Raw genomic sequence first — 27907 nt, forward strand, 5'->3', positions numbered from 1 at the left:
TGCGTTTATGGGCAAAAACACAGCAAATGTGCAGTAAGAGCAACTGCGTTTATGGGCAAAAACACAGCAAACGTGCACTAACAGCAACTGCGTTTATGGGCAAAAACACAGCAAACGTGCAGTAAGAGCGACTGCGTTTATGGGCAAAAACACAGCAAACGTGCAGTAAGAGCGACTGCGTTTATGGGCAAAAACACAGCAAACTTGCACTTACAGCAACTGCGTTTATGGGCAAAAACACAGCAAATGTGCAGTAAGAGCGACTACGTTTATAGGCAAAAACACAGCAAACGTGCACTAACAGCAACTGCGTTTATGGGCAAAAACACAGCAAACGTGCACTAACAGCAACTGCGTTTATGGGCAAAAACACAGCAAATGTGCAGTAAGAGCGACTACGTTTATGGGCAAAAACACAGCAAACGTGCACTAACAGCAACTGCGTTTATGGGCAAAAACACAGCAAACGTGCAGTAAAAGCGACTGCGTTTATGGGCAAAAACACAGAAAACATGTACTAACAGCAACTGCGTTTATGGGCAAAAACACAGCAAACGTGCCGTAACAGCAACTGCGTTTATGAGCAAAAACACAGCAAACGTGCAGTAAGAGCGACTGCGTTTATGGGCAAAAACACAGCAAACGTGCACTAACAGCAACTGCGTTTATGGGCATAAAAACAGCAAACGTGCAGTAAGAGCGACTGCGTTTATGGGCAAAAACACAGCAAACGTGCACTAACAGCAACTGCGTTTATGGGCTAAAAAACAGCACCCGTGCAGTAAGAGCGACTGCGTTTATGTGCAATTAAATAGCCCATGTGCATTAACAGCGACTGCGTTTATGTGCAAATAAATAGCACACGTGCAGTAACAGCTAATGTGTTTATGTGCAATTATATAGCACACGTGCAATAACAGCAACTGTGTGTATGTGCAATTAAATAGCACACGTCCACTAACACTGAGTACTATGTTTAGGTGTAAACAAAACACTATGCAGGCAATACAACACGTTATAGCACTGCAGCTAGCACAATCTACTGCCTAAGAATAGGAATAGCTGATCTAGCTAAGCTATACAGTGTATAAATATATGTACAACGCTAGGATGTATATATATCCTCTACACACTGGAAATTTAACTAAACTGACTAGCCTGCCTGCTCTATCTATCTATCTGGTAGAAAAGACACTGTGGGGTAGATTCAGATAGATTAGCGGATCTATCTGATTTACGATCCGCCGGCGCAAGTTTGAGAGGCTAGTGCTGTATTCAGAAAGCACTTACCTCAAAACTTGCGGCGGCATATCATAAATCCCCCGGGGGAATTCAAATTCCGCGGCTAGGGGGAGTGTAGTATTTAAATCAGGCACGTCCCTGCGCCGATTTAACTGCGCATGCGCCATCCGCAAATTTTCCCGGCGTGCATTGCTCCCAACTCGTTGGTTTCGGCGTGAGCGTAACTTGCGTCCAGCGCTTTTCTGAATCGACTTACTCAAACAACGTAAAAATCAAAACTCGGCGCGGGAACGACGGCCATACTTAACATAGGATACGCCGCATATAGCAGGGGTAACTATACGCCGGAAAAAGCCGAACGCAAGCGACGTAAAAAAAAAGCAACGGGCGGGCGTTCGTTTCTGAATCGGCGGAAATCGGCATTTGCATATTTGTCGCGTAAAAAACCGAAGCGCCACCTAGCGGCCGGCCGGGAATTGCAGCCTAAGATCCGACGGTGTAAGTCACTTAGGCTGCATTCACATCTGAGCGACAAAACGCCCGACGCCGGACGCTTCTGCCGCTAGAGGGGAGAATTTCCATTGCTGTCTATGGAGATGGTTCACATCTCATAGACGCGGAACGCCTGTCGCCTGAAAAAAAGTCCCGGACCCTTTTTTTCAAGCGACATAGGCGTTTTCCCATTGACAGCAATGGGAAGACTTAGAAAAAAAAAATCGAAAGTTTCACACTAGCGGCAAAATACGCCGCTACCGCCGATCGCGGCTGTCGCTCAGGTGTGAATGCAGCCTTACACCTGTCGGATCTTAGGGGGATCTATGCGGAACCTGGTTCTATGAATCAGCCGCATAGATCCGACCGTCGGATCTCAGAGATACGACGGCGTATCAGGAGATACGCCGTCGTATCTCTATCTGAATCTGCCCCTGTGTCTCTATCTATCTCTCTCTCTCTCTCTTTCTCTCTCTAACTGTCTGACTGACTTCTCTTTAACAAAGCCGGAACACACTACACGAGGCCGCCTTGTAGGCGGCCTTATATAGTGTGGGGCGTGTACTAATCCCCCTTCTTTCTAGTTTTCGTGTACTAAACCCCCTGAGCCATAATTGGCCAAAGCCACCCTGGCTTTGGCCAATTATGGTTCTTCATTTTTTGCACGTTGTGATTGGCCAAGCATGCAGGGTCATGGTGCATGCTTGACCAATCATCAGCGCGCAATGCCGCAGTGAATTATGGGCCGATGCGCGTCACTCGAATTTGGCGCGAACGACCCGTTTTGTTCGAAATTCGTCGAACGTACGAACAGACGATGTTCGAGTCGAACATATGTTCGAGTCGAACGACAAGCTCATCACTACCCTCAAATGTGGCTGAATTAAAACAATTCTGCAAAGAAGAGTGGGCCAAAATTGCTCCACAGCGATGTGAAAGACTAATTGCCAGTTATCGCAAATGCTTGATTGCAGTTGTTGCTGCCAAGAGTGGCACAACCAGTTATTAGGTTTAGGGGGCAATTACTTTTTCACATAAAGCCAGGCAGGTTTGGACAGTTTTTTTGCCTTAATAAATGAAACCATCATTTAAAAAACAGAATTTTGTATTTACTCGTGTTATGTTTGTGTTATAATACAATTTGTTTGATGATCTGAGTCATTTAAATGTGACAAATATGCAAAAAATAGGAATCTTGCAGGATGACCAGGTGAAAATAAATGACACAAAGGCATGAAAGAAAAAACGAATGCAACCACAACATCTAAGGACCAGAAAGTTGCATAAATAAATGTTTGTTCTTAAAGCGGAGTTCCACCCATATAAAAGTCAGCAGCTACAAAAAGTGTAGCTGCTGACTTTTAATAATCAGACACTCACCACAGTCAAGCAATGCGGATGCAAGAAGCCCTGCTCCTCGGTGCCGGCATTGTGAATGTGAGCGCCCGGCTGTGGCTTCACAGCCGGGCACGCACTGCGCAGGCGCAAGGTGCAAAGCGATTGGCCGGGCAATCTTCTGGGACCTGTGACATGTCCCAGAAGATTGCACGAAAGGGGGAAAGGCACATTTCCTTCTGGCGCCGTAAAGCCCAGGGAGGAAGTAGGAGCTATATGCCCCTAAAAAGAAGGTATCCACCCCCCTACCAAAACAAATTACATGCCAAATGTGGTATGACAGGGGGTCACTTTCACTTAAAGTGGAAGTTCCATTTTTGGGTGGAACTCCACTTTAAAGCAAACCTTCAACGTAAATTGCCATTTATTCTCCCCTGTCTTCTAACCCCTCCAGCTCACACATTTGGATATTCTTTTAATTTTTTTTCCCACTCAGAGTTTTTACTTCCATATTTATCACCTAAGCAAGAATGACATTTGCCTCCCTAGATACTGTGCGTGCTTTGGATCCCGGAAGAGCCCTGTGGCACATCTGTGCATGCATGGGATTTCCTGTGCATGCACAAAGACTGGGCTAGTATGGAAGTGCAAAGCTGTATGTGTTTGTGCAAGTGCAGGCAATCTACCCGCATGTGTTCAGACATGTCACAGGGCTCTGTCAGGAATTGAAGGCTGGGCATGAGCCCTGAGGCATGTCTGTACCCTCACTGTAGGGGAAAGGCCAAAACTAAAGGGAAGTTCCTCTAGAAGTTTAGATACAGTTAGGTAGATTCAGAAAGAGTTAGGCCGGCTTATCAGTAGATAAGCCGACCTAACTCCGAATCTACGCCGCCGTATGTTTAAGCGTATGCTCAAACAGAGATACGCTTAAACAAAGCTAAGATAGGACGGCTTGCGCCGTTCTATCTTAGCTTGCAATTTTTCGGATGGCCGCTAGGTGGCGCTTCCGTTGCGGCCGGCGTAGATTATGTAAATGAGCCTGTACGCCGATTCCCGAACGTACGCCAGCCCGCCGCAGTCGAATTACGTCGTTTCCGTAAGGCCTTAGGCGGCCTAAAGTTATTCCACCTCTGAGGTGGAATAACAATGTTAAAGTATGGCCTCCGTTCCCACCGCGAGGTTCGAATTTTTTACGTCGTTTGCGTAAGTCGTCCGCGAATCTGGAGTTACGTCGTTTGTGTCCACGTCGAAATCAATAGGCCCGTACGGCGTACTTAGCCGCAATGCGCACTGGGAAATGTAGGCGCCCGGCACATGCGCAGTAGCAAAAAACTTCAAAAAATGTGAGGTCAAGCCTCATTTCCATACAACACGCCCCCCTCCAAACAATTTGAATTAGGCGCCCTTACGCCCGCTCGTTTTAGGCTACGCCGCCGTAGATTAGCAGGTAAGTTGATTTAGAATCATTACTAGCCTAGCTAATTTACGGCGGCGTAGCCTAAAAAGGCTAGGCTACGCCGCCCTAAAGTTAATCCTATCTACCTCAATCTACCTAAGTATACTTAATTGAAATGGCTTAGTGTGGCCTGAATGTTGACTTTCAGGTGAGCACAGATTCATTCAGTATTTGGTAAATTCTGAAATGTGTGCTAAGCCATTCATTTCAGCAAAACCTTTCAAGCCCCAAGGTTTCAAAGCTAGACTCTGAGAAAGAGCTATTTTATTTATTTATTTTTAGTGATGAGCGATTTAAATACAATTTGTAGGTAATGCCTAGATTCCTGATGGTCTCACACCAACTTCAGTTGCATGAGCACATGTTTTGAACTGTATGAGTATGAATATGAACAGCAGTAAGGCTGGTTTATCAAAAGAGCTGAAAATCTTCACTCAAAAAAGGGACAGAAGATTCACTGTTTAACCACTTCACATCCCGCCCATCGTCAAATGACATCCGCAGGAGGGATCTCCCATCTTGGCTGGACGTCTGATGACGTCCTGGGCTTCCTGGCTGTCTAGGGGGCACGCGGCATTGCTCGGGACACGGTGAGCGTGCCTGACGGCCGCCGGGCACCCACGATTGCCCGCAATCACAGTAATCACCTGTCAGAGGTGAGGAGACTGATGTGTGTTCCCAGTACAGAGGAACACAGATCGGTCTCCTCCCCTTGTGAGTCCCCTCCCCCTACAGGTAGAATCACTCACTAGAGAACATATTTAACCCCTTCAGCGCCCCCTAGTGTAAACCCAGGGTTTGACAAATGTGCTGGGAATCTAGGAGCCAGCTAAAAAAGTTAGGAGCCAGAAAACGCGCCCCGTCCCGACGAGTATGTGTAAACACATACGTGAGTAGCGCATATGTAAACGGTATTCAAACCACACATGTGAGGTATTTTAAAGGGTAAAAGTTTGTCGGTATTCCACGAGCGGATGCAATTTTGAAGCGTGACATGTTGGGTATCAATTTACTCGGCGTAACATTATCTTTCACAATATAAAAAAAAAAAATATTGGGATAACTTTACTATTTTCTTATTTTTTAATTAAAACAAGTGTATTTTTTCAAAAAAAAAATAAAAAATACGGCGTGATAGAAAGTATTGCAATGATCGCCATTTTATTCTCTAGGGTGTTAGAATAAAAAATATATATAATGTTTGGGGGTTCTAATTAGAGGGCAGTGAAAAGAGTGAAAAATTACACATTAGAACTGCTGTTTTACTTGAAATGCCAACGGCCACCACCAGATGGCGCAGGTCACAGAAGGAAGCTTGGGACTTCACAAGGCTGCAAAGCCGTGGCCTCAATTACAGGCCGTCACGGGCCCGCCGCGGGAGGTGGGGGCACACGGAGGCACAGGATCCTGTGCCTCCGTGCGCCCCCACCTCCCCCGCCGCGCGATCGCGGCGGGCTCGCGACGGCCGGTAATTGAGGCCACACCTTTGCGACCTTGTAGGCCACAAAGCCACGGCCTCAATTACCGGCGGGCGCCAGGTCACAATTTCTTGTCGCAACTGCGACCTGGCGCCCTGTGTTAACCCCTTCCCTGCCAGTCACATTTACACAGTAATCAGTGCAGTTTTATAGCACTAATCGCTGTATAAATGTGAATGGTCCCAAAAATGTGTAAAAGGTGCCGATGTGTCCGCCGCAATGTCACGATAAAAATCGCACTACGCCACCATTACTAGTAAAAAAAATGAAATAAATAAAAATCCAATAAATCTATAAATATTGCATCTTTTTCAAAATTGTCACTCTATTTTTGTTTATAGCGCAGAAAATTAAAACCGCAGAGGTGATCAAATGGCACCAAAAGAAAGCCCTGATTGTGGGGGGGAAAAAACACGACGTCAATATTGTTTGGGAGCCACGTCGCACGACCGCGCAATTGTCAGTTAAAGCGACGCAGTGCCGAATCGCAAAAAGTGCTCTGGTAAGGAAGGGGGTAAATTCTTCCAGGGCTGAAGTGGTTAATCATGTGCAGATTAAATAATTAAACAGGAATTTGCTTTTCAAATGGTAGGACAACCTCATTGTGCACATCTACATCTACATGGGTTTATCAGCCTCAATATGTATAACAATCATTATTTCACCCACCATTTAATCATATATATGTTTGTATATATTATGGAATATAATTTGCACCAATCAATGTTTTTCTTTTCTTCTCTTTTATTTTCAAGGGGGGAAATCACAAAAGCTGTCATTTAGAACTGCTGATAGTAAAATGTTTAGTACATTTATTTCTGTTCTCTTAAAGCATGGGATAAAGGTTATGGTACTAAAAGCTTTGAATTGAGAGAAAGTGCAGTGTGATGACTCTTCAGTATCAGATGATCTCCTATAATGCTTATTTCTTCATCCAGCATTTCAATTAGCATTTTGAAAACTTTAAATATGAGAACAGCTCAGAAGCATTAAAGAGTGATGACAAAACCTATAAAACAAAGAAAAAAAATGAACATTATTTACTGTGTTATAAAATTAGAATATCTTTATCTTATCTTTTTATTTTGATAGTTTCAACATAGTAAAGTTAACTACACATTTGACCAAAAAAATATTACTTGAGAAAGTTACAGAATTCAATCAAAATGATTTGTATAAAACTGACCACATCACACATCTTCAGAAAACCATCTGCCAGTGAGAACATATACAGTTTATGGGTTCCCATTGCTCCAACAGTGACACACAGTGACATACAATATATCTCTTGCGTGGGAAAGGATCGATGCCAAACACCAAAATGTCAGCAGATGACTTAGGCCCCTTTCACAATGGGGTGGGAGCTATACCGTTGTAATTGCCGCGGGATTCGGCCGCTAGCGGTGCGGTATTAACCCCCGCTTGCGGCCGATAAAGGGTTAATAGCACCCGCAATGCGCCTCCGCAGTATCCCATTGTTTTAAATGGGAAGGAGCAGTATACATACCACTCCTCTCACCGCTCCAAAGATGCTGCTGACAGGAGATTTTTTTCTCTCCCGCCAGCGCATCGCCTCAATGTGAAAACCCTCGGGCTTTCACATTGAGGTTGCTGGGCAGGAGATTTCAGGCGGTATAGCAGCGCTATTTTTAGTGCTGTACCGCCTGAAAAACTCCTCATTGTGAAAGGGGTCTAAGAATGGGGTGCTGGTTAGAATGGGGAATGGTTAGAACTAGGGTTGTGCGTTAAACGCGATATTAACGACGTTAACGCAAACCCATGTTAACGACGTCAATATTTTTATCGCGCGATTAACGCAGGAGCGCTCGGGGTGGACGTGCAGAGTGTGCAGCGGCGCGGCGCGGCTTACCTTTTCGCTGGATTCACAGGCAAGTTACTCACCTTGTCCCTGGATCCAGCGATGCCACCCCGCTGTGTGATCGAGCGGGTCCTCCTCGCTTGGCGGGTCCTCCTCGCTCGATTCACAGTGCCTGTGTGCCGCCGATCTCTGTTCCCTGCGACGTTACGACGCACGGGAGCGGAGAACGGCGCCAAATTCAAAAAAGTCAACAAACACAATACACACAGTATACTGTAATCTTATAGATTACAGTACTGTATGTAAAAAATACACACCCCCCTTGTCCCTAGTGGTCTGCCCAGTGTCCTACATGTACTTTTATATAATAAAAACTATTCTTTCTGCCTGAAAAACTGTAGATTGTCCAAAAGTGTCCCTTTATGTCAAAAATGGTTTTAGATCAGCTAGAAAACAGCGATCATAAATTATAATCACTTGCAGAATTGTGCGATATTTGTGGGGAAATTCGTCATAAATTAGATAGATTATTCGTGAGTTAACTATGACATTAATGCGATTAATCGCGATTAAAAATTGTAATCGTTTGACAGCACTAGTTAGAACTAATGTCAGGTTCCTAATGCTAATGTGTACTTGTTTGTGAAATTCTTCCTTATTTATTTGTCCTTTTGACCAACTGTCACTAGAATACGAATCAAAAGAAATTTTAGAACAAGAGCAGAGTGCAGAAACAGCAATAAAAGTAAATATAACATACCTGCAGTGTTAGTGCCCTCTTCCTTGATTCATACTCTTCATTCCTTTACAGATCAGCACAATTGCAGCAATGACACCACACATGCCAAAAAGCAGACCCAGACCACAGATCACGTTCTCAGTGGCCTCAGAAATCGGCTTGGATACCTCAGGGTCTGTCATAAAGGAACAAACAGGTTTTAAATGTTTAAACACCAATCTAAAATATGGGTTCTAAAGATACAGTGGAACCTCAGTTTAAGAGCAACTTGGTTTGAGAGCAATTTGATTTGCGAGCAATTGCTGCAGTACCGCATTTAGCCTGAGGTACGGGGGCGCAGGAGCCAAGCAGAGCCGAACAGCGACTTTTGCCGCAGTTCAGCAATGCTCGGAAAGACACGGAAATACTCAGTTTCTGTGCATTTCCGATGTTTGCCGAGGTCAGCCTTTTCGGACGTTTTTGGTGCTCTCTGGCCTACCCCCCCCCCCCCCACACCTCTGGCCGCATTCGGTATTTTATCCCATTGAAGTCAATGCGGAACTAATTATTTTAATTTCCATTGACTTAAATGGGAAAAACTCGCTTTGATATGCAAGTACTTTTGATTACGCGCATTCTCCTGGAAAGGATTATGCTCGTAAACCGAGGTTCTACTGTATACAAATCGAAATCATTTTATGGTAATCTAATCCTATACAACATATATAGGTGACCAGGCATTGAGAGGTCCTTTAATGCCGCGTACACACGATTGGAAATTCCAAAAGGAAAAAAGTGGATTTTTTTCCACTGACAGCTGAATGTAAAGAAAATAATTACGAGCATTATTACAGCAACCATAAGTACCAGCATTAGACAAAAAAATTTTGACGAAATTGTGGAAAACATTCAAAGGCTGGATTTGTTTGTGTTGTTTTGTTGTGAACAGACCTTGCTGTAAACTAAGCAATTTGTTGCACTCAAGTAAATGCTGTGGCATGGTATTGCTAATACATTGGTACTCAAATGTGACCCTGTATACTTATCAATGGGCATCTATTAAACTGAGTTCTTTCCAAATAGGGACAGCTGGTATGGGGAGAAGATCCCCAGCCCATTGTCACAGGGAGGAGGGGATTGGCTGCAGGAGAGGGAAGAGGTTACATGTTCCCAAACGTGAACATATCCTTTAAGGCAGAAATGTCCAATGTCCGGCCTGCGGGCCAATTGCGGCCCGCGTTCCGCTACCGCCTGGTAATTTGGACATATATATCTTTTGTGGCCCCCGCGCTCGTAGGTGTTGGGGGCCACAAAAGATATATATGTCCAAATTACCAGGCGATAACTGAACGTGGGCCGAACTTTGGACATGCCTGCCTTAAAGGATATGTTCACGTTTGGGAACATGTAACCTCTTTCCTAGATATACATTCTAGCTGCCTCGGAGGGGACAGGAAGGGGGTGGAAGGCGTGCCGTACATGCAGGAGTATTTCCTGTTTACGTTGCGGCCTCTGTAATAGGAAGTCCCGTCTACTGCGCTGCCATTGGACGACTGTTCTGTTTATCAAAGGAGGCGGGACTTTGTATTAAAGAGGCTGCAGAGAAAACAGGAGTTTCTCCTGTATGTAATCTGTTGGCGCTCATCCCGCCCCCCTCCCTGTCCCCTCCGAGGCTGCAGATGGGCATGGATCAGACTGCACTGATGGCAATGATGGGGCTGCTGCATTCATTGCAATGGTGGGGCTGCTGCATTCATGGCAATGGTGGGGCTGCTGCATTCATGGCAATGATGGGGCTGCTGCATTCATGGCAATGGTGGGGCTGCTGCATTCATGGCAATGGTGGGGCTGCAGATTGGCACTGATTGGGCTGCATTGATGGGCACTGACCCTTATTTTGCTTCACAGTTCTTTATTTAATTTTTCTTCCCCCTGAAACTTCCCTCTAAGACCCCATTCACACCTGAGCGACAGCCGCGTTCGGCGGTAGCGGCGTATTTTGCCGCGGGTGTGAAACTTTCAATTTTTTTTATTTTTTTTTCAAAAGTCTTCCCATTGCTGTCAATGGGAAAACGCCACTGTTGCCTGAAAAAAAGGGTCCGGGACTTTTTTTCAGGCGACAGGCGTTCGGCGTCTATGAGATGTGAACCATCTCCATAGACAGCAATGGGAATTCTCCCCTCTAGCGGCAGAAGCGTCCGGCGTCGGGCGTTTTGTCGCTCAGGTGTGAATGCAGCCTTAAAGTGAAGGTGTGTGTTATACGCCGATAAATACGGTATATCCAAATAATACGCCCAAGCTCATCTCTTCACCACACACAGCCACAAAGGCAAGAGAATTCTTGTTGGGCCGTGTATTAGTGTTCGGGGGAACACACTTAGAACAAACTTTAATGGTTCAAAGAATGTCTGACAAAATGATCGGCCCTCACGCATGTTCACTTCATCAAATCTGGCCCTCTTTCAAAAAATTTTGGACACCCCTGCTTTAAGGCTTCTATAAATAAATCCATACACTGATCTAACTTTCTCAACCTTTCTCTGAATCCATGGTGGAAGTTTTTGTGTTTTTCTGTCTGATGTTGTAAAGTTCTATAATAAAACTTTTCGTTAAAATAAAAATACCTAACAATGATTGAGCTGCAAAAATAATATACATTGAGACTTGAGTACAATACATATCTTCACATAACAGGCACCCATGTATACCTGCTCAGAAACACGACATCTATAGCATTGTGCACATTCTGTAATCAAAATTTAAATGAGAGATCGGATTTTTACCTATGTGACCACTACTTACGCCAGAAAGTGTTCGTAGTCTTTCCAGCATGTTCCACAGAACAGGTGTACACTTCTCCATCCTGTGGGATGGTAGTTAAGTACAGGAACTTGCTGAATGATCCATCTGGTGTGGGGTAGAAGTCCGTCATTGACACTCCTTCTGTCACAGGCACACTGTTCTTCTGCCAGCTCATCTTGATCACAGGTGGAAAGAACTTGGTACCCAGACAGATCAGAATATTAGGCTCACCCACAATCACAGAGCTTTCAGGAAATACATGAACTTCAGGAGGAACTGTAGGGAAGAACAGAATATTATGTCCCAAACTATTTGTTTCTTTTATACTGTATCTGGTTTTACAGTCTCCTGCATTTTGATTTTTGTTTTGTGTCCTGCGCACTCAAAACTAGCATCTGAGTTGCTGATTGATATATTTAAAACAACCCATTCAGTTTAAAATAGAAAGGCAAAACATTTTTGTATAGATATATAAAAAAATTATAACAATGTTTCTGGCGTGTGCCTGCTGTATGTATCTATTACATGAAGTGCCGTACCGGTACAGTGATTCGCGCAATATAGCCGCCCTGTCACAGTATCTGTGGTGGGTGGTCGTTAAGTGGTTTAAAAAAATATATATATATCATACAGTACGTGCCTGCTGACCATCTCCTGTAGTATGTCTGCAATCTCTGACCATCTCTTGTATCAGGGCTACAGTCTCTGATAATCTCTTGTATCATGTCTGCAGTCTCTGACCCTCTCTTGTATCATGTCTTCAGTCTCTAACCCTCTCTTTTTAATGTCTGCAGTCTCTGATCCTCTCTTGTATCATGTCTGCAGTCTCCGACCCTCTCTTGTATATTGTCTGCAGTCTCCGACCCTCTCTTGTATCATGTCTGCAGTCTCTGACCATCTCTTGTATCATATCTGCAGTCTCTGACCATCTCTTGTATCATATCTGCAGTCTCTGACCATCTCTTGTATCATGTCTGCAGTCTCCCACCATGTCCTGTATCATGTCTGCAGTCTCTGACCATCTCTTGTATCATATCTGCAGTCTCTGACCATCTCTTGTATCATGTCTGCAGTCTCTGACCATCTATTGTATCATGTCTGCATTCCCTGACCCTTTCTTGTATCTTGTCTGCAGTCTCTGACCATCTCCTGTAGTATTTTAGGTGGAGCCAGGAGCTCCTCTTTAAGTTGTTGTCTGCCGTGTTCTGACTTTGCTACATACCAGAGCAGATTAAAAAAATAAATAAAATGAAGTTCTTCTGACTGTTTGAATTTTTGAGGAAAACCATGGGCAGTCACCATAGTGCATCACAAAATCGATTCATATAGTTGACAGGATAATCGTAATCGACTGGAATCATGAGACCAGCGAAGATGCGCACCTCTAGTCCGTCAATGAACGAAAGAGAAAATAATTTTAGGCAGAAAGTTTCATTGAAACCCCCAAAGATATATTTTCTGAAAGCAGACACACTAGAAAATTAAAAAGTGATCATTCCTGATCATTCCAATTTTTTATGTCACATGATATTTGCACAACAGTTTATCAAGTGCAAACTATCAGTAAAAACTGCACTAAAGTTAATTTAAGGACACACAAACGCAATATATTACACAATTTTTGATAAAATATAAAAGACAAATTTAAACAGGTACCCAACATGTCAAACTTTAAATTTCAGTCTGCATGCCTGAACTAAGGGCAGATGGTAAATGCTACATGAATCATCTGCCCTTACTCAAGATGGCCATGGCTAGGTGTGAGGGTTCTCAGCAACATAAAGCATGGAGACATGGATGGATGCATGAGTTTGCTTTGAACATTAAAAATTCATTAACCACTTAAGGACCGCCTCCTGCACACTTACGTCAGCAGAATGGCATGGCTGGGCACAGGCACGTACCAGTATATCCTCTTTAAGTGCCCAGCCGTGGGTTGCGCGTGTGCCGATGACCCGGTCCAAAGCTCCGTGGGACCCGCGGACCTGATTGTTGCCGGTGTCCCGCGATCGGTCACAGGAGCTGAAGTACAGGGAGAGCTGAGTGTAAACACACCTTCCCCGTTCTTCACAGTGGCAATGTCATTGATCGTCTGTTCCCTGATATAGGAAAAAGCAATCAGTGATGTCACACATCCAGCCCCACCCCCCTACAGTTAGAAACACATATGAGGTCACACTTAACCCATTCAGCGCCCCCTAGTGGTTAACTCATAAACTGCAATTGTGATTTTCACAGTAAACAATACATTGTTATAGTTTTTTTTACAAAATTGAATTGAAATCTATTTTTGTTTATAGTGCAAAAAATAAAAACCGCAGAGGTGATCAAATACCACCAAAAGAAATCTCTATTTGTGGGAAAAAAAGGACGCCAATTTTGTTTGGGAGCCACGTCGCACAACTGCGCAATTGTCAGTTAAAGCGACACAGTGCCGAATCGCAAAAACTGGCCAGGTCCTGCGTAATGGTCCGGGTCTTAACCCCTTCCATACAGGGCATTTTCACCCCCTTCCTGCCCAGACCAATTTTTAGTTTTCAGCGCTGTTGCACTTTGAATGACAATTGCGTGGTCATGCAACACTGTACCCAAACTAAATCTTTATGTTTCCCCCCCCACAAATAGAGCTTTCATTTGGTGGTATTTGATCATCTCTGCGGTTTTTATTTTTTGCGCTATAAACAAAAGAAGAACGACAATTTTTTATGTTTTACTTTTTATTTAATAAATATCACAATTTTTTTTAAAAAATATTTTTTTCCTCAGTTTAGGACGATACGTATTCTTCTACATATTTTTGGTAAAAAAAAAAAAAAAAAAAAAATCGCAATAATCATATATTGATTGGTTTGCGCAAAAGTTATGGCGTCTACAAAATAGGTGATAGATTTATGGCATTTTTATTTTATTTATTTTTTTTACTAGTATTGGCGCAGATTTTTTTCTGTGACCGTGACATTGCGGCGAACACATCGGACACTTTTGACACGTTTTTGGGACCATTCACATTTACACAGCGATTAATGCTATAAATATGCACCGATTACTGTGTAAATGTGACTGGCAGGGAAGGGGTTAACGCTAGGGGGCGCTGAAGGGGTTAAAATGTTCCCTAAAGTGTGTTCTATCTGTAGGGGGGAGGGGCCTCACAAGGGGAGGAGACAGATGTGTGTTCCTCTGTACTGGGAACACAGCATTGGTCTCCTCACCTCTGACAGGAGGTGGATCTGTGTGTGTTTACACACACAGATCCACACTCCTGCTGTGATCACCGGCAATCGTGGCCGCCAGGCACGTGCGCTGGGTCACGAGCAGTGCCGCAGGCATCGCCGGGAACAAAGGACGTCATATGACGTCCACCCGGATCGAGGGAGGGTTCCTGTCGGCGTCATTTTACAATGCGCCGGTAAGGAAGGGGTTAAATAGTACTTTTAGTTTTTGGTGCTCAGTTTAGGCCCCATGTACACGGGACGCTGTTAAATGGACTTTCAGAGGCAGTGGGACGCTTTTTTCAACTGCCTCTGAACACATTTAATGTTATCTTATGTGACAATGTACACAGTCCCGTTTACAGTCATTTTTAGGCAGTTGCTTTTAACAGCGTTTCTTTTAAAGCAAAAAAATGAGTTCAGACGCCAGAGATTTCCAGATGCCAAACGCGACAAATCGCTGCTAACCGCGGCATGTAAACTCGGCAAAACGGACATTTTAAACGTGGGTTACTATTTGTCAGGTTTAACCACATCAATACTGGGCACTTTCGCTCCCTTCCTTCCCAGACCAATTTTCAGCTTTCGCACTTTCAATGACAATTGCGCGGTCATGCTACACTGTACCCAAATGAAATTTTTATCATTTTGTTCACACAAATAGAACTTTCTTTTGGTGGTATTTATTTACGGTTCCGTTTTTTATTTATAAATGCGATATAAGCGAAAAAAGAGTGGAAATTTGGAAAAAACAATATTTTCTTCTTTCTATTTTAAAAGAAATCCAATAAAATCAAATTTTGTCATACATTTAAACCAAATGTATTCTTCTACATTTTTTTGGTAAAAAATATCCTGTTAAGTGTATAATAATAAGTGTATAATAATTGGTTTGTGTGATCACAGACATGTACGCAAATTATCATGTACAGATGTGCACAGGTGATCACGGACATATGTTTGCATATTATCATTGGGACATGTGATTTTACTGTTACATATGTGGGGACATGTGTGGGGATATGTGTTTTGGGGACATGTTTGTTTATTTTGTGTTTTACATTGTGTGTGACACTAGAATGGTGATCAGTGAGTAAAAAGCTTTAAAAAACAGCTCATACTCACTGATCACCAGCCAGCTGCAGCGATCGGCTCTCCTCTCCTCACTGACAACTTCTGCATGAGGAGAGGAGAGCCACATGATTCATACCAAAGGTGTTGTATCGGGTTAAAGTCAGGACTCTGTGCAGGCCAGTCAAGTTCCTCCACCACAAAATCGCTCATCCATGTCTTTATGGACCTTGCTTTGTGCACTGGTCCAAATAATTTGGTGGAGGAGGGATTATGGTGTGGGGTTGTTTTTCAGGGGTTGGGCTTGGCTCCTTAGTTCCAGTGAAGGGAACGCTGAAGACGTCAGCATACCAAGACATTTTGGACAATTTCATGCTCCCAACTTTGTGGGAACAGTTTGGGGATGACCCCTTCCTGTTCCAACATGACAGCACACCAGTGCACAAAGTAAGGTCTATAAAGACATGTGGTGTGGCACATCGCATGTGATTCAAATAGGAATCGCACCGCATTCCCATTTAAATCCCATGCGATGTCTGTGCAATGCAATTTGAGCAATTCATTTGTATGGCTCAAATCGCACTGCATCGGAAACACAAAAAGGTGCAGGATCCTTTTTTTTTTCCCGCACTGGAATCGGATCGCATGGGTGTTCAGACCTACGTCATCCGATTCTGTCAACCGCACTGTGATTTGCAAAACCTTTTGGGGTGTCGTTAACTTCATATTGACACTCCCTGCGGTTCATGCGTGTGATTTTAATATGGTGCAGGAAATGCACAGGATTCCCTGCGTTTCCCGCACCACATATATGTGAACCAACCGAGCCTTACAGCTGGACGCACCTGGTTCAAAAAACAAATGTAAAGGTCACTCACGTTTGTAAATTTTACAGTGCACAGTGCATTTAATACATAGAAAATTATTTTTACCGTTTTTTGCTTCTGTGAAGTTTGACCGCTGCTTATAAGAATCAAGATTATGTTTCAGCACAGCCATATTCTGCAGAGCTGCAGCTGCCTCAAAGCCGGCCACTTCACCAAACTGTGGGAGCCTCCACACGGTCTGCTTTTTATCCAAATCTACATAGAAGATCTCATCTTTGTCAAACTGAAACATGTATTCTCCTGATGGTTCCAGTGTCTGGTAAAAGACGGCCTGCGTCAGAACATTTTCACCTGTGGAAGAAAAAAAAAACATGATTAATTATATGTATAGATTTGACCACTGCAGCAGTTAAAATAAGCCTGAAATCTTTTAGGGCTGGTTCACGGCACAAAAACTCACTCCAGATCTGTTCTGGATGCATTTCTGCATGCATGTTTTTAACGAGTTTCGGTGTGTTTTGATGCGTTTCCGGATGCATTCCACATGCTTTACAGTGCATTCCAGTGTTTTTTTTTTATGCATTTTACCACGTTCCAGTACAGTCTAGTCCAAGAAAAATTCAGCATGTTCTACTTTTTTTTTCTGGAACTGAAAAGCCCTGGAACTGACCGCACTGGTGTGAACTATTGGAAACCATATAACCTATTTTCCATGCGTTTTTGATGCAGAAAAAAAAACGCACTGGACTGCATGTGGTATGAACTGGCCCCTAAAGTATTTAACCGCTTAAGACCCAGACCATTATGCAGGTAAAGGACCTGGGCCCTTTTTGCGATTCGGCACTGCATCGCTTTAACTGACAATTGCGCGGCCGTGTCACGTGGCTCCCAAACAAAATTGGCGTCCTTTTTTTCCCACAAATAGAGCTTTCTTTTGGTGGTATTTGATCACCTCTGCGGTTTTTATTTTTTGCGCTATAAACAAAAAGAGAGCAACAATTTAAAAAAAAAAACAATATTTTTTACTTTTGCTATAATAAATATCCCCAAAAATATATAAAAAAATATTTTTTTTCCTCAGTTTAGACCGATACGTATTCTTCTACATATTTTTGTTAAAAAATAATCGCAATAAGCGTTTATTGATTGGTTTGCACAAAAGTTATAGCGTTTACAAAATAGGGGATCGTTTTATGGCATTTTTATCAATAATTTTTTTTTACTAGTAATGGCGGCGATCAGCGTTTTTTTTTTTTTGTGACTGCGACATTAAGGCGGACACATTGGACACTTTTGACACATTTTTGGGACCATTGTCATTTTCTCAGCAAAAAGTTCTATAAAAATGCACTGATTACTGTGAAAATTACACTGGCAGTGAAGGGGTTAACCACTAGGGGGCGCTAAAGGGGTTAAGTGTGTCCTATTGTGTGTTTCTTACTGTAGGGGGGCGTGGCTGGACCTGTGACATCACTGATCGTCATTCCCTATGACAGGGAACAGACGATCAGTGTCACTGCCACAGAGAAGAACGGGGAAGGTGTGTTTACACACACCTCTCCCCGTTCTTCAGCTCCTGTGACCTGATCGCGGGACACCGGCAGCAATCGGGTCTGCAGAGCTTCAGACCGGGTCACAGCTCGCGACCCACGGCTGGGTTCTTAAAGGGGACGTACATGTACGCACTTGTGCCCAGCCGTGCCATTCTGTCGACGTATATCATCGTGTGGCGGTCCTTAAGTGGTTAAAGTGTATCTAAACCCAAATAAAGTAATATAATGCAGTTAACCAATCTTGAGATGCGATGGCGGCATTCATTTTTTTTTTCAGGCTTTTTTCCCCATTCATTTTTTTTTTCACCTTGTTATCCAGCAAAATAACACACTTCCTACCCTTTGCAGCTACACAGATTTCTCCATTATATCTATGAAAATAGCCGAGGTTGTCACACAGGCTGGACTTTAAAGTAATTGTAAATTCTCCTTTTTTTTGTGAAAAATAACAAACATGTTATACTTGCCTCCTCTGTGTCAGTGGATTTGCACAGAGCAGCCCCAATCCTCCTCTTCTCGGATCCCTCGACTCTCCTGGCCTCTTCCTCCTGCTGAGTGCCCCCATAGCAAGCAGGTTGCTATGGGGGTACCCGAGCCAAGTCACAGCTCCATGTGTTCATACAGACAAGGAGCTGCGGCCTGGCCCACCCCCTTTTTTTCCTTATTGGCTGACTGACTTTAACAGCAGCGGGAGCCAATGGCGCTGCTGTCTCAGCCAATGAGGAGGGGAGTCCTGGGCAGCCAAGACACTCCTCCAACATCGGTGGATCTAAATGGGCTTAGGTAAGTATTAGGGGGGCTGCTGCACACAGTTGCAATTTTTGTACGTCACACGATATTTGCGCAGTGGTTTTTCAAACACAAGTTTTTGGGAAAAAATACACTTTAACCACTAGCTGACGGCCGTACGACTTTGTACGGCCGCAGCGCGGCTCCCAATCTCTAACAGGCCGTCTTTTTACGGCCGCCCCTTTGCTCGTTCCCCGCGCGCGCTCCCGAGCGCGCAGCGGGGAACTGCTGTGCTGGCCGTGTCCCTTGGACACAGCCAAACACAGATCGCGGTAAATAGCCAATCACAGCGGCTATTTACAGCGCGATCTGTGCGGCCAATGAGAGATGATCTCATATGTAAACATATGAGATCATCTCTCATTGCCGGGTCTCCCTCCTCACACAGACAGCGCGTGTGAGGAGGGAAAGAGATCGGTAACCAGCACAAAAAAAAAAAAAAGTGACTAACAAGTGCCACCACCTGTGCCCCCCACAGTACCACAGTGCCCCCATTACTACAGTGCCCCCCAGTACTACAGTGCCCCACACAGTACCACAGTGCCCCACCACAGTACCACAGTGCCCCCCAGTACTACAGTGCCCCCCCACAGTACCACAGTGCCCCCCACAGTACCCCCCAGTACCACCGTGCCCACCAGTACCACCGTACCCACCAGTACCACTGTGCCCACCAGTACCACCATGCCCACCTGTGCCACCGTGCCCACCGTGCCCACCTATGCCACCAGTACCACCTGTGCCCATCTGCCACCTCAGTGCACATCTGTAATCAGTGCCCACCTGTGCCACCTCATCAGTGCCCACCTGTGCCACCTCATCAGTGCCCATCTCTGTGCCATTAGTGCCATCTGTGCCGCCTCATTAGTGCCATCTGTGCCGCCTCATCTGTGTCCACCAGTACACAGGCCTCATCGGTGCACATCAGTACCCATCTCAGTGCCATCTGTGCCGCCTCATCAGTGCCATCTGTACTTCCCTGGCTTGTTAGGGTCTCAAGAAATTAGATAGGCCTTCAGTAGATCAGGTGTGATCAGATGTGATAATTTTTTATGATTTGCACTATAGCTTGTAGACTCTAAAACTTTCACACAGACCAAATAATTTCCAAAAATGTTGGGTTATTTTTATCAGACATGTAGCAGTATAAATTGTGGCCAAAATTTATGAAGAAAAATTAATAATTTGCTAAATTTTATCACAGAAACTAAGAAAAAAATCATTTTTTTCCCAAATTTTCGGTCTTTTTTCATTAATAGCGCAAAAAATAAAAAACGCAGAGGTGATCAAATACCACCAAAAGAAATCTCTATTTGTGGGAAAAAAAGGACAAAAAAATCATTTGGGTTCAATGTTGCATGACTGAGTAATTGTCATTCAAAGTGTAAGAGTGCTGAAAGCTGAAAATTGGTCTGGTCAGGAGGGTGTTTAAGTGCCCAGTATGGAAGTGGTTAAAGGGTCACTAAAGGAATTTTTTTTTCTGAAATGACTGTTTACAGGGTATAGAGACATAATAGTTAAAAATGATTAAAAATAGGTAAAAACCAATCATATAATGTACCTACAGTTTAGTTTCGTTTTTGCTGTTGTTTCCTGGTTCTCTGATGTACAGAGCCAGAAGAGCCAATAGAGGGCAGTGATGCTTTGTCTAAAACTCCTCAGCACCAATCCAGTTTCGTTTTACAAACAGTAATCACACCTCCTTGATTAGTCACCACAGTAAGAAATCTCCCAGTACTGTGGTGATCAGGAAACAGACAACCAGGAAGTGTCCAGAACAGAGGAGAATTACAGCAACATCAAAGCAAAAACAAACAATGAGGACATGAAACCAGGACTGCAGTAAGGTAAAGGAAGCTATTTAGCTAAAAAAAAAAAATTCCTTTAGTGACCCTTTAATGAACTTGAATGTATAAAAACACAATATAATATACAATTGTTTAGTAAAATGTAAAAGATGATGTTACGCTGAGTAAATAGATACCTGATAAAATCACACTTTAAAAGTGTGCACGCTCATGAAAAGGCGACAAACTACAGTACTTCATTATTTATTTTTTTGGTTAAATAAAGGGAGGGTTAAAACCCCTACACCAAAAAGCAGTCACTTCTAGCGCTTGCACCTTCCTGTTTGTTTTTGCAGTTTCACTTAGGCTGCATTCACACCTAGGCGACAAAACGCCTGAAGCGCGACGCTCGATACGCTGGAGGGGCGAATTTCCATTGATGTCTATGAGATGGTTCACATCTCACAGCGAAACGCCGTATGCCTGCCGCCTGAAAACAAGTCCCGGACCCTTTTTTTCAGGCGGCATTGGCGTTCGGGCATAGACATCAATGGAAATAATTTGTAAAAAAAAAAGTAAACAAATCGCGGCAAAATACGCCGCATACGCGGCGTTACAATGTGAATGCGGCCTTAAACTAGTGCAGGCTGTGCATCCAGTGTTTGCTTGTGAAACGCACAAAAGAGGTGTATGCACCTTTTTTATAAAAATGCGGGCACAGGGAAACTTCATGGTGATTCTGCAGCGGTGGTTGCGGGTGCGGAAATTAATGCCAGACAAAAATCGGTATCTATACAAAATGTTTGTATTGTCTTTCTTTTCTATTTTACATTGAATGGGTTGTTTTACAAGGTGATCATTGAGGCCTGGTTCACACCTATGCATTTTTTAGCGCGTTTTCACTTTTGGAGAAACACACTACAGTCCTACATGGTTTTCTATGGATGTAGTTCACATCTGTGCGCTTTATGGAAAGGACCAGGGACTATTTTCTGGTTTTTGGTCCCATAGACTTCAATGGAGAAAAAGCATGTATTGAAAAACGCAAAATGCATCAGACCTAACAATGACTTTAATTCAGGCATGTCCAATATCCAGTCCGCGAGCCACAATTGGCAGACTGTCAGTGTAAGCTGTCTGTTCATTCCCCGTACAGGCAGGCAGTTACACACTGACAGGAAGCATCAATAAACTATCTAGAGCGCTTAACAGCACCCTGGTAGTTCATTAAGAACTACAAGCCATCAGCCGCAAAAGGCTGTCTGAACTTGTAGTTCATTCATCCACAAAACTGTGAATGAATGATACAGTCGTGTGGACAGAGCCCCGCACGGCTGGTCTCTTTCCAAATAGGGACAGCTGATATAGGGAGAAGATTCCCAGCCCATTGTCACAGGGAGGAGGGGATTGGCTGCAGGAGAGGGAAGAGGTTACATGTTCCCAAACGTGAACATATCCTTTAAGGCAGACATGTCCAAAGTCCGGCCTGCGTTCCGTTTTCGAACGACCCGCCTGGTAATTTGGACATATATATCTTTTGTGGCCCCCAACGAATCTACGAGCGCCGGGGCCACAAAAGATATATATTCTAGCTGCCTCTGAGGGGGACAGGAAGGGGGCGGAAGGAGTGCCGTACTTGCAGGAGTATTGCCTGTTTACGTTGCAGGTGGCCTCTGTAATAGGAAGTCCCGTCTACCATTCCATTGTTCTGTCTATCAAAGGAGGCGGGACTTTGTATTAAAGAGGCTGCCGAGAAAACAGGAGTTTCTCCTGTATGTAATCTGTTGGCGCTCATCCCGCCCCCCTCCCTGTCCCCTCCGAGGCTGCAGATGGGCACGGATCAGGCTGCACTGATGGCAATGATGGGGCTGCTGCATTCATGGCAATGGTGGGGCTGCTGCATTTATGGCAATGGTGGGGCTGCTGCATTCTGGCACTCGTGAGGCTGCAGATGGGCACTGATTAGGCTGCATTGATGGGCACCGACCCTTATTTTGCTTCACAGTTCTTTATTTAAAATAAAAACATTTTCCTGAAACTTCCCTCTTAACCGCTTAAGGACCGCCCACTGTATATATACGTCGGCAGAATGGCACGGACAAGTGTGGTCGCGACCCTGCCGCCTTCCCCGTGAGTTGGACTGCGGGTCATGCGGACTCGATCACCGCGATCGTCTTACGGAGGTATAGAGCGGGGAGATGCTTGTGTAACCAAGCATCTCCTTGCTCTGCCTCGTGAGAATGACACTGATCTCAGCTCCGTGTACTCGGAATGGAGATCAGTGTCATGTGACAGAAAGCCCATCCCCCTACAGTTAGAAACACAATGCAGGGAACACTTAACCCCTACAGCGCCACCTAGTGCATTTTTATAGCACTGATTACTGTGAAAATGACAATGGTCCCAAAAATGTGTCAAAAGTGTCCGATGTGTCCGCCATAATGTCACAGTCATGAAAAAAATCACTGATCGCCGCCATTACTAATAAAAACTATTTTTTTTTTTATAAAAATGCCATAAAACTATCCCCTATTTTGTAAACGCTATAACTTTTGCGCAAACCAATCAATAAACGCTTATTGCGATTTTTTTTTTTTTTTTACCAAAAATATGTAGAAGAATATGTATCGGCCTAAACTGAGGAAAAAAACTTTTTTTATATATATTTTTGGGGGATATTTATTAAAATGTAAAAAATATAGAATTTTTTTCAAAATTGACGCTCTATTTTTGTTTATAGCGCAAAAACTAAAAACTGCAGAGGTGATCAAATACCACTAAAATAAAGCTCTATTCGTGGGAAAAAAAGGACGTAAATTTTGTTTGGGATCCACGTTGCACGACCGCGCAATTGTCAGTTAAAGCGTCGTAGTGCCGAATCGCAAAAAGTGACCTGGTCTTTCACCACCCAAATAGTCCGGGGCTGAAGTAGTTAAAGTGAAGGCAAGAGAATTGTTGTTGGGCGGTGTATTAGTGCTCGGAAGAACACACTAATGCCGCGTACACATGGTCGAAAATTCCGGCAGCAAAAGTCTGATGTGAGCTTTTGGTTGGAAATTCCAACTGTGTGTAGGCTCCATCGGACTTTTGCTGTCAGAATTTCCGGCAGCAAAATATTGAGAGCAGGTTCTCTATTTTTCCGACAGGAAAAATTCCAAATGGAAATTCCGATCATCTGTAGCAATTCGGACGTGCAAAATTCCGACGCATGCTCGGAAGCATTGAACTTAATTTTCTCGGCTTGTCATAGTGTTGTATGTCACTGCGTAGTTGACGGTCGAAAGTTCAGAGAACATTTGTGTGACCGTGTGTATGCCAGCCAAGCTTGAGCGGAATTCCGTTGGAAAAACCATCCAAGGTTTTTTCGACGGAAAATCCGATTGTGTGTTTACGTGGCATTAGACCGAATTTTAATGGTTCAAAGAATGTCAGGCAAAATGATCGGCCCTTCCGCATGTTCACTTCATCAAATCTGGCCCTCTTTCAAAAAAGTTTGGACACCCCTGTTTTAATTAAATATATTTTTTCCCCCAAACAATTGTGTTTGAAAATCGCTGCTCAAATACCGTGTGACATAACAAACTGCAACAGCCACCATTTCATTCTCTAGGGTCTTGGAGCTTCTAGCAAAAAAAATACAGATTTTTACATTGTGAAGCATGTAATTCTCCCTGCTTGTTTTAGATATATTGTGTGTGTTAGAGGTAAAAAGGGTTCATGTGTTACAGGCTGATTGATATGTTAATGACCCTTCCTCAGCCAGCTCCCTAGTTCAAATGGTAATTGATTTATTGTGTGTGGGAAGGAGACCGGCCTTACTGTTTACAATGATTAGATAAGTGGCTCATGTTAATTATTCTGATTGCTTCATTGTGGTCAGGCTGTTACACCTAGTAATTAACTCCACTGATGTCCTTATCTAAAGAAAATGTGTTTTCAGGTCGGCTCCGAATTGTCTGGCTATATTCTGTATGAGAACTCCAGAGTGGGTGAAAAGGGGGTGGAGCTCCCATTGTTCCTTGATTAAGGATTTAGCTTGTAAAACTGTATTTATAACCAGCAGCAAGCTGCCAATAAATCAGTCTTGGTTCCAGCCTTCATTTTTGACTCATGTATGGATGATCCTGTGATGTTCTTGTATGGAGAGGAGGGAATGCTTGACGGGGATATCATACCGATACTGTCACAATTGGATGACAGCAGCGGGATCTTCCCTTCTACTCTCCCTTACACCAGGATTCCAAGCAGACACTGGGAACAGTGAATGGAAGGCTGCTACACCCTGCTTAACCACTTACCCCCCGGACCATATTGCTGCCCAAAGACCAGAGTACTTTTTGCGATTCGGGACTGCGTCGCTTTAACAGACAATTGCGCGGTCGTGCGACGTGGCTCCCAAACAAAATTGGCGTCCTTTTTTTCCCACAAATAGAGCTTTCTTTTGGTGGTATTTGATCACCTCTGCGGTTTTTATTTTTTGCGCTATAAACAAAAATAGAACGACAATTTTGAAAAAAATGAATATTTTTTACTTTTTGCTGTAATAAATATCCCCCAAAAATATATAAAAAAACATTTTTTTTCCTCAGTTTAGGCCGATACGTATTCTTCTACATATTTTTCGTAAAAAAAAATCGCAATAAGCGTTTATTGATTGGTTTGCGCAAAAGTTATAGCGTTTACAAAATAGGGGGTATTTTTATGGCATTTTTATTAATATTTTTTTTACTAGTAATGGCGGCGATCAGCGATTTTTTTTTTTGGTATTGCGACATTATGGCGGACACTTCGGACATTTTTGACACATTTTTGGGACCATTGGCATTTTTATAGCGATCAGTGCTATAAAAATGCATTAGATTACTATAAAAATGCCACTGGCAGTGAAGGGGTTAACACTAGGGGGCGGGGAAGGGGTTAAGTATGCCTGGGTGTGTTCTTACTGTGGGGGGGGGGGTGGCCTCACTAGGGGAAACACTGATCCTCGGTTCATACAGTGTATGAACCGAAGAAAAGCATTTCCCCTGCTGACAGGAACGAGAGCTGTGTGTTTACACACACAGCTCCCGTTCCCCGCTCTGTACCGAGCGATCGCGTGTGCCCGGCGGCGATCGCGCCCGCCGGGCACACGCACGGGAGTCGGGGGCGAGCGGGGGGCGCGTGCGCGCGCCTCCGGCGGCGCGCGTGCGCCCCTAGTGGCGGCTAAAGGGTAGGACGTCATAATACGTGATCTCGCCTAGGAGAGCCACCTTGTGGACGTATTATGACGGTGCGGCGACGGCAAGTAGTTAAAAGAAATACACTGAAAGAACTACTGGAAGTTCGTGGAAGGATTGCTAGCAACAAAACCAAGCGGGTCATCATAGCAGAATCAATGGAGATAGACCAGGAGGACGTGATTGCAGCAACGCCAGCAGTACAAGAGATGGAGACACCAGTGATTCAGGAGGAGTCACCAACCAACAAGCTAATGAGAGAGAAGCTAGCGTGGTTCGGCCCGAGCCCAACGCCGGATGTGGTGCTGAAAGTGATGGACCTGTTAGCGGAGGAAACTAAACAAATAAGAGACGCAGAGCTACAGTTAAAACTGGCAGCAGTCCGACAAGCAGCCGCACATTCTCCAAACAGTGAGTACAGCACAGCAGACGCAAGGAAGATTCCGTTTAGCGCTTTTAAAGCTTTTGATGAAAAGGACTGTGAGATTGATAACTACCTGGCAGACTTTGAGCGACAATGTAACCTGCACCGAATAGCTAGAAGAGAGTGGGTTGCAATATTGTCAGGCAAACTGTCAGACAAAGCTTCTGATGCTTTCCGGACCGTGCCAGATCAGGATATCCATAGCTACGCCCGGGTTAAAGAAGTGCTCCTGGCTCGTTATGCAGTAACCCCAGAGTCCCACCGACAGAAGTTCAGGGACTCGCGCAAAACCACGAAAGACTCTTACGCGGAATGGGCATGCCAGTTGTCCCTGTCGGCCTCTAACTGGGTTAACAGCAGCCAGGCCACCACCGCAGAGGACATTTTGCAACTAATGCTCCTGGAGCAATTTTACAATCACATCCAGACAGATGTCAAAGATTGGGTGAGAGATCGCAGGCCCATGACTCTACCAGAGGCCGCGAAGTTGGCGGATGAATATGCGGATACTCGCAAGACAAACCAGGTCCCACCACGGGTACAACCTCCATGACCAACGGCGCCCTCACACCCACCAGCCGCTAGATACCAACCTCCTAACAGACCGGTGACATCTAGCCCTCGCTATCCACGCCAGGAGGACAACGAACAACGCTGCTTCCGGTGCAAACAGTTGGGTCACTTCAAGCAGAATTGAATGACAAGCCCCCTGAATGACAACACCAGGTCAAATTGGTCTCAACCTGGGTACCGCCCACCAGCAGCAGCCCATTGTGTAGACTCGGCTTGGGATCCCCAGGAGCTGGGTCGGGAAGAACCATTGGGCACCCCTTACGAAGCCCTCATGGTACAATCTGTTATTACGGACAACAGGGAACACCATTGTCAGCTGGTCATGGGCGACAGCCATGAGCCGGAGGGGCCCTGGAGGGAGCTGGGCAGAAAGAGGCACCGCCAGCTACCCTCCAAGAAGAAGAGGTCCTGGAAGTCATATAACCAGCAGACCTGGGAGGAGAAGAAGCGACTGGAGGAGAGGGAGTCGCAGCGGGCGTCCCAGATGCGGGCCGAGATGTTCGCCAAGGGCCCACCGGTGGCCCCTTACACCACCACCCAGTTCCTGATGATGAAGGACCACGTGGAGAGCCTGCAGGACATGAGCAAGCAGGAGCTGATCCGTGAGTACATAGAGCTGGAGGAGTGCATAAGCCGCATGGAGGAGGAGAACAACCACCTGAGGTCACAGCAGGCTGACCCCCCCAGGCTCCATGAACTGGAGATGGAGCTGGAGAAGCTCAAAGAGGAGAACCGGTGGCTGCGGAGGGAGCAGAGGGTGGCTGACCCTATGGGGCACTGATCCCCCCCCCCCCCCGAACTCTGAGCACCAGTGCTACAGCATTTCAACAAATATAACTTTTTCTTTTTATGAATCTCCTGTGATTGTCACTTCAGAGCCATAACCTGCCCCTCCCATAGCGGGACACCTAGATAGCGGCGCACAGACCCATTCGCCATCTTCACACTGACTTCTGGTGACTCTGCAGATCGCACAAAGACTTGGGGACTGACCGGCGTGTGATCCGACGACCCGGTGACATACCTGAGTCGGAAGCAGTTGCAAAGGGAGGTCAGTCACGCCAAACGGAGTTAACCTCGGACTAAAAGCTCTGAACCCGTCAACCCTACTGGACC

General features: G+C 44.7%; 1 protein-coding gene across 1 annotated transcript in view; it reads right to left on the reverse strand.

The window, feature by feature from the left end:
• Positions 1-6723: 6723 nt before the first annotated feature.
• Positions 6724-27907, reverse strand: part of LOC120914303 (RLA class II histocompatibility antigen, DP alpha-1 chain-like) — a 62807-nt gene continuing 41623 nt past the window's right edge. The window contains exons 2-5 of the mRNA XM_040324938.1: positions 16555-16800; positions 11343-11618; positions 8583-8736; positions 6724-7012 (exon numbers count right to left, since the gene is read on the reverse strand). Of these exons, the coding sequence (XP_040180872.1) occupies positions 8591-8736; positions 11343-11618; positions 16555-16800 (668 nt within the window). The 3' untranslated portion in view covers positions 6724-7012; positions 8583-8590. The remainder of the gene's footprint in view (positions 7013-8582; positions 8737-11342; positions 11619-16554; positions 16801-27907) is intronic.

The sequence above is a fragment of the Rana temporaria genome, chromosome 9 (assembly GCF_905171775.1).
Source record: "Rana temporaria chromosome 9, aRanTem1.1, whole genome shotgun sequence".
Lineage (NCBI taxonomy): Eukaryota > Metazoa > Chordata > Amphibia > Anura > Ranidae > Rana > Rana temporaria.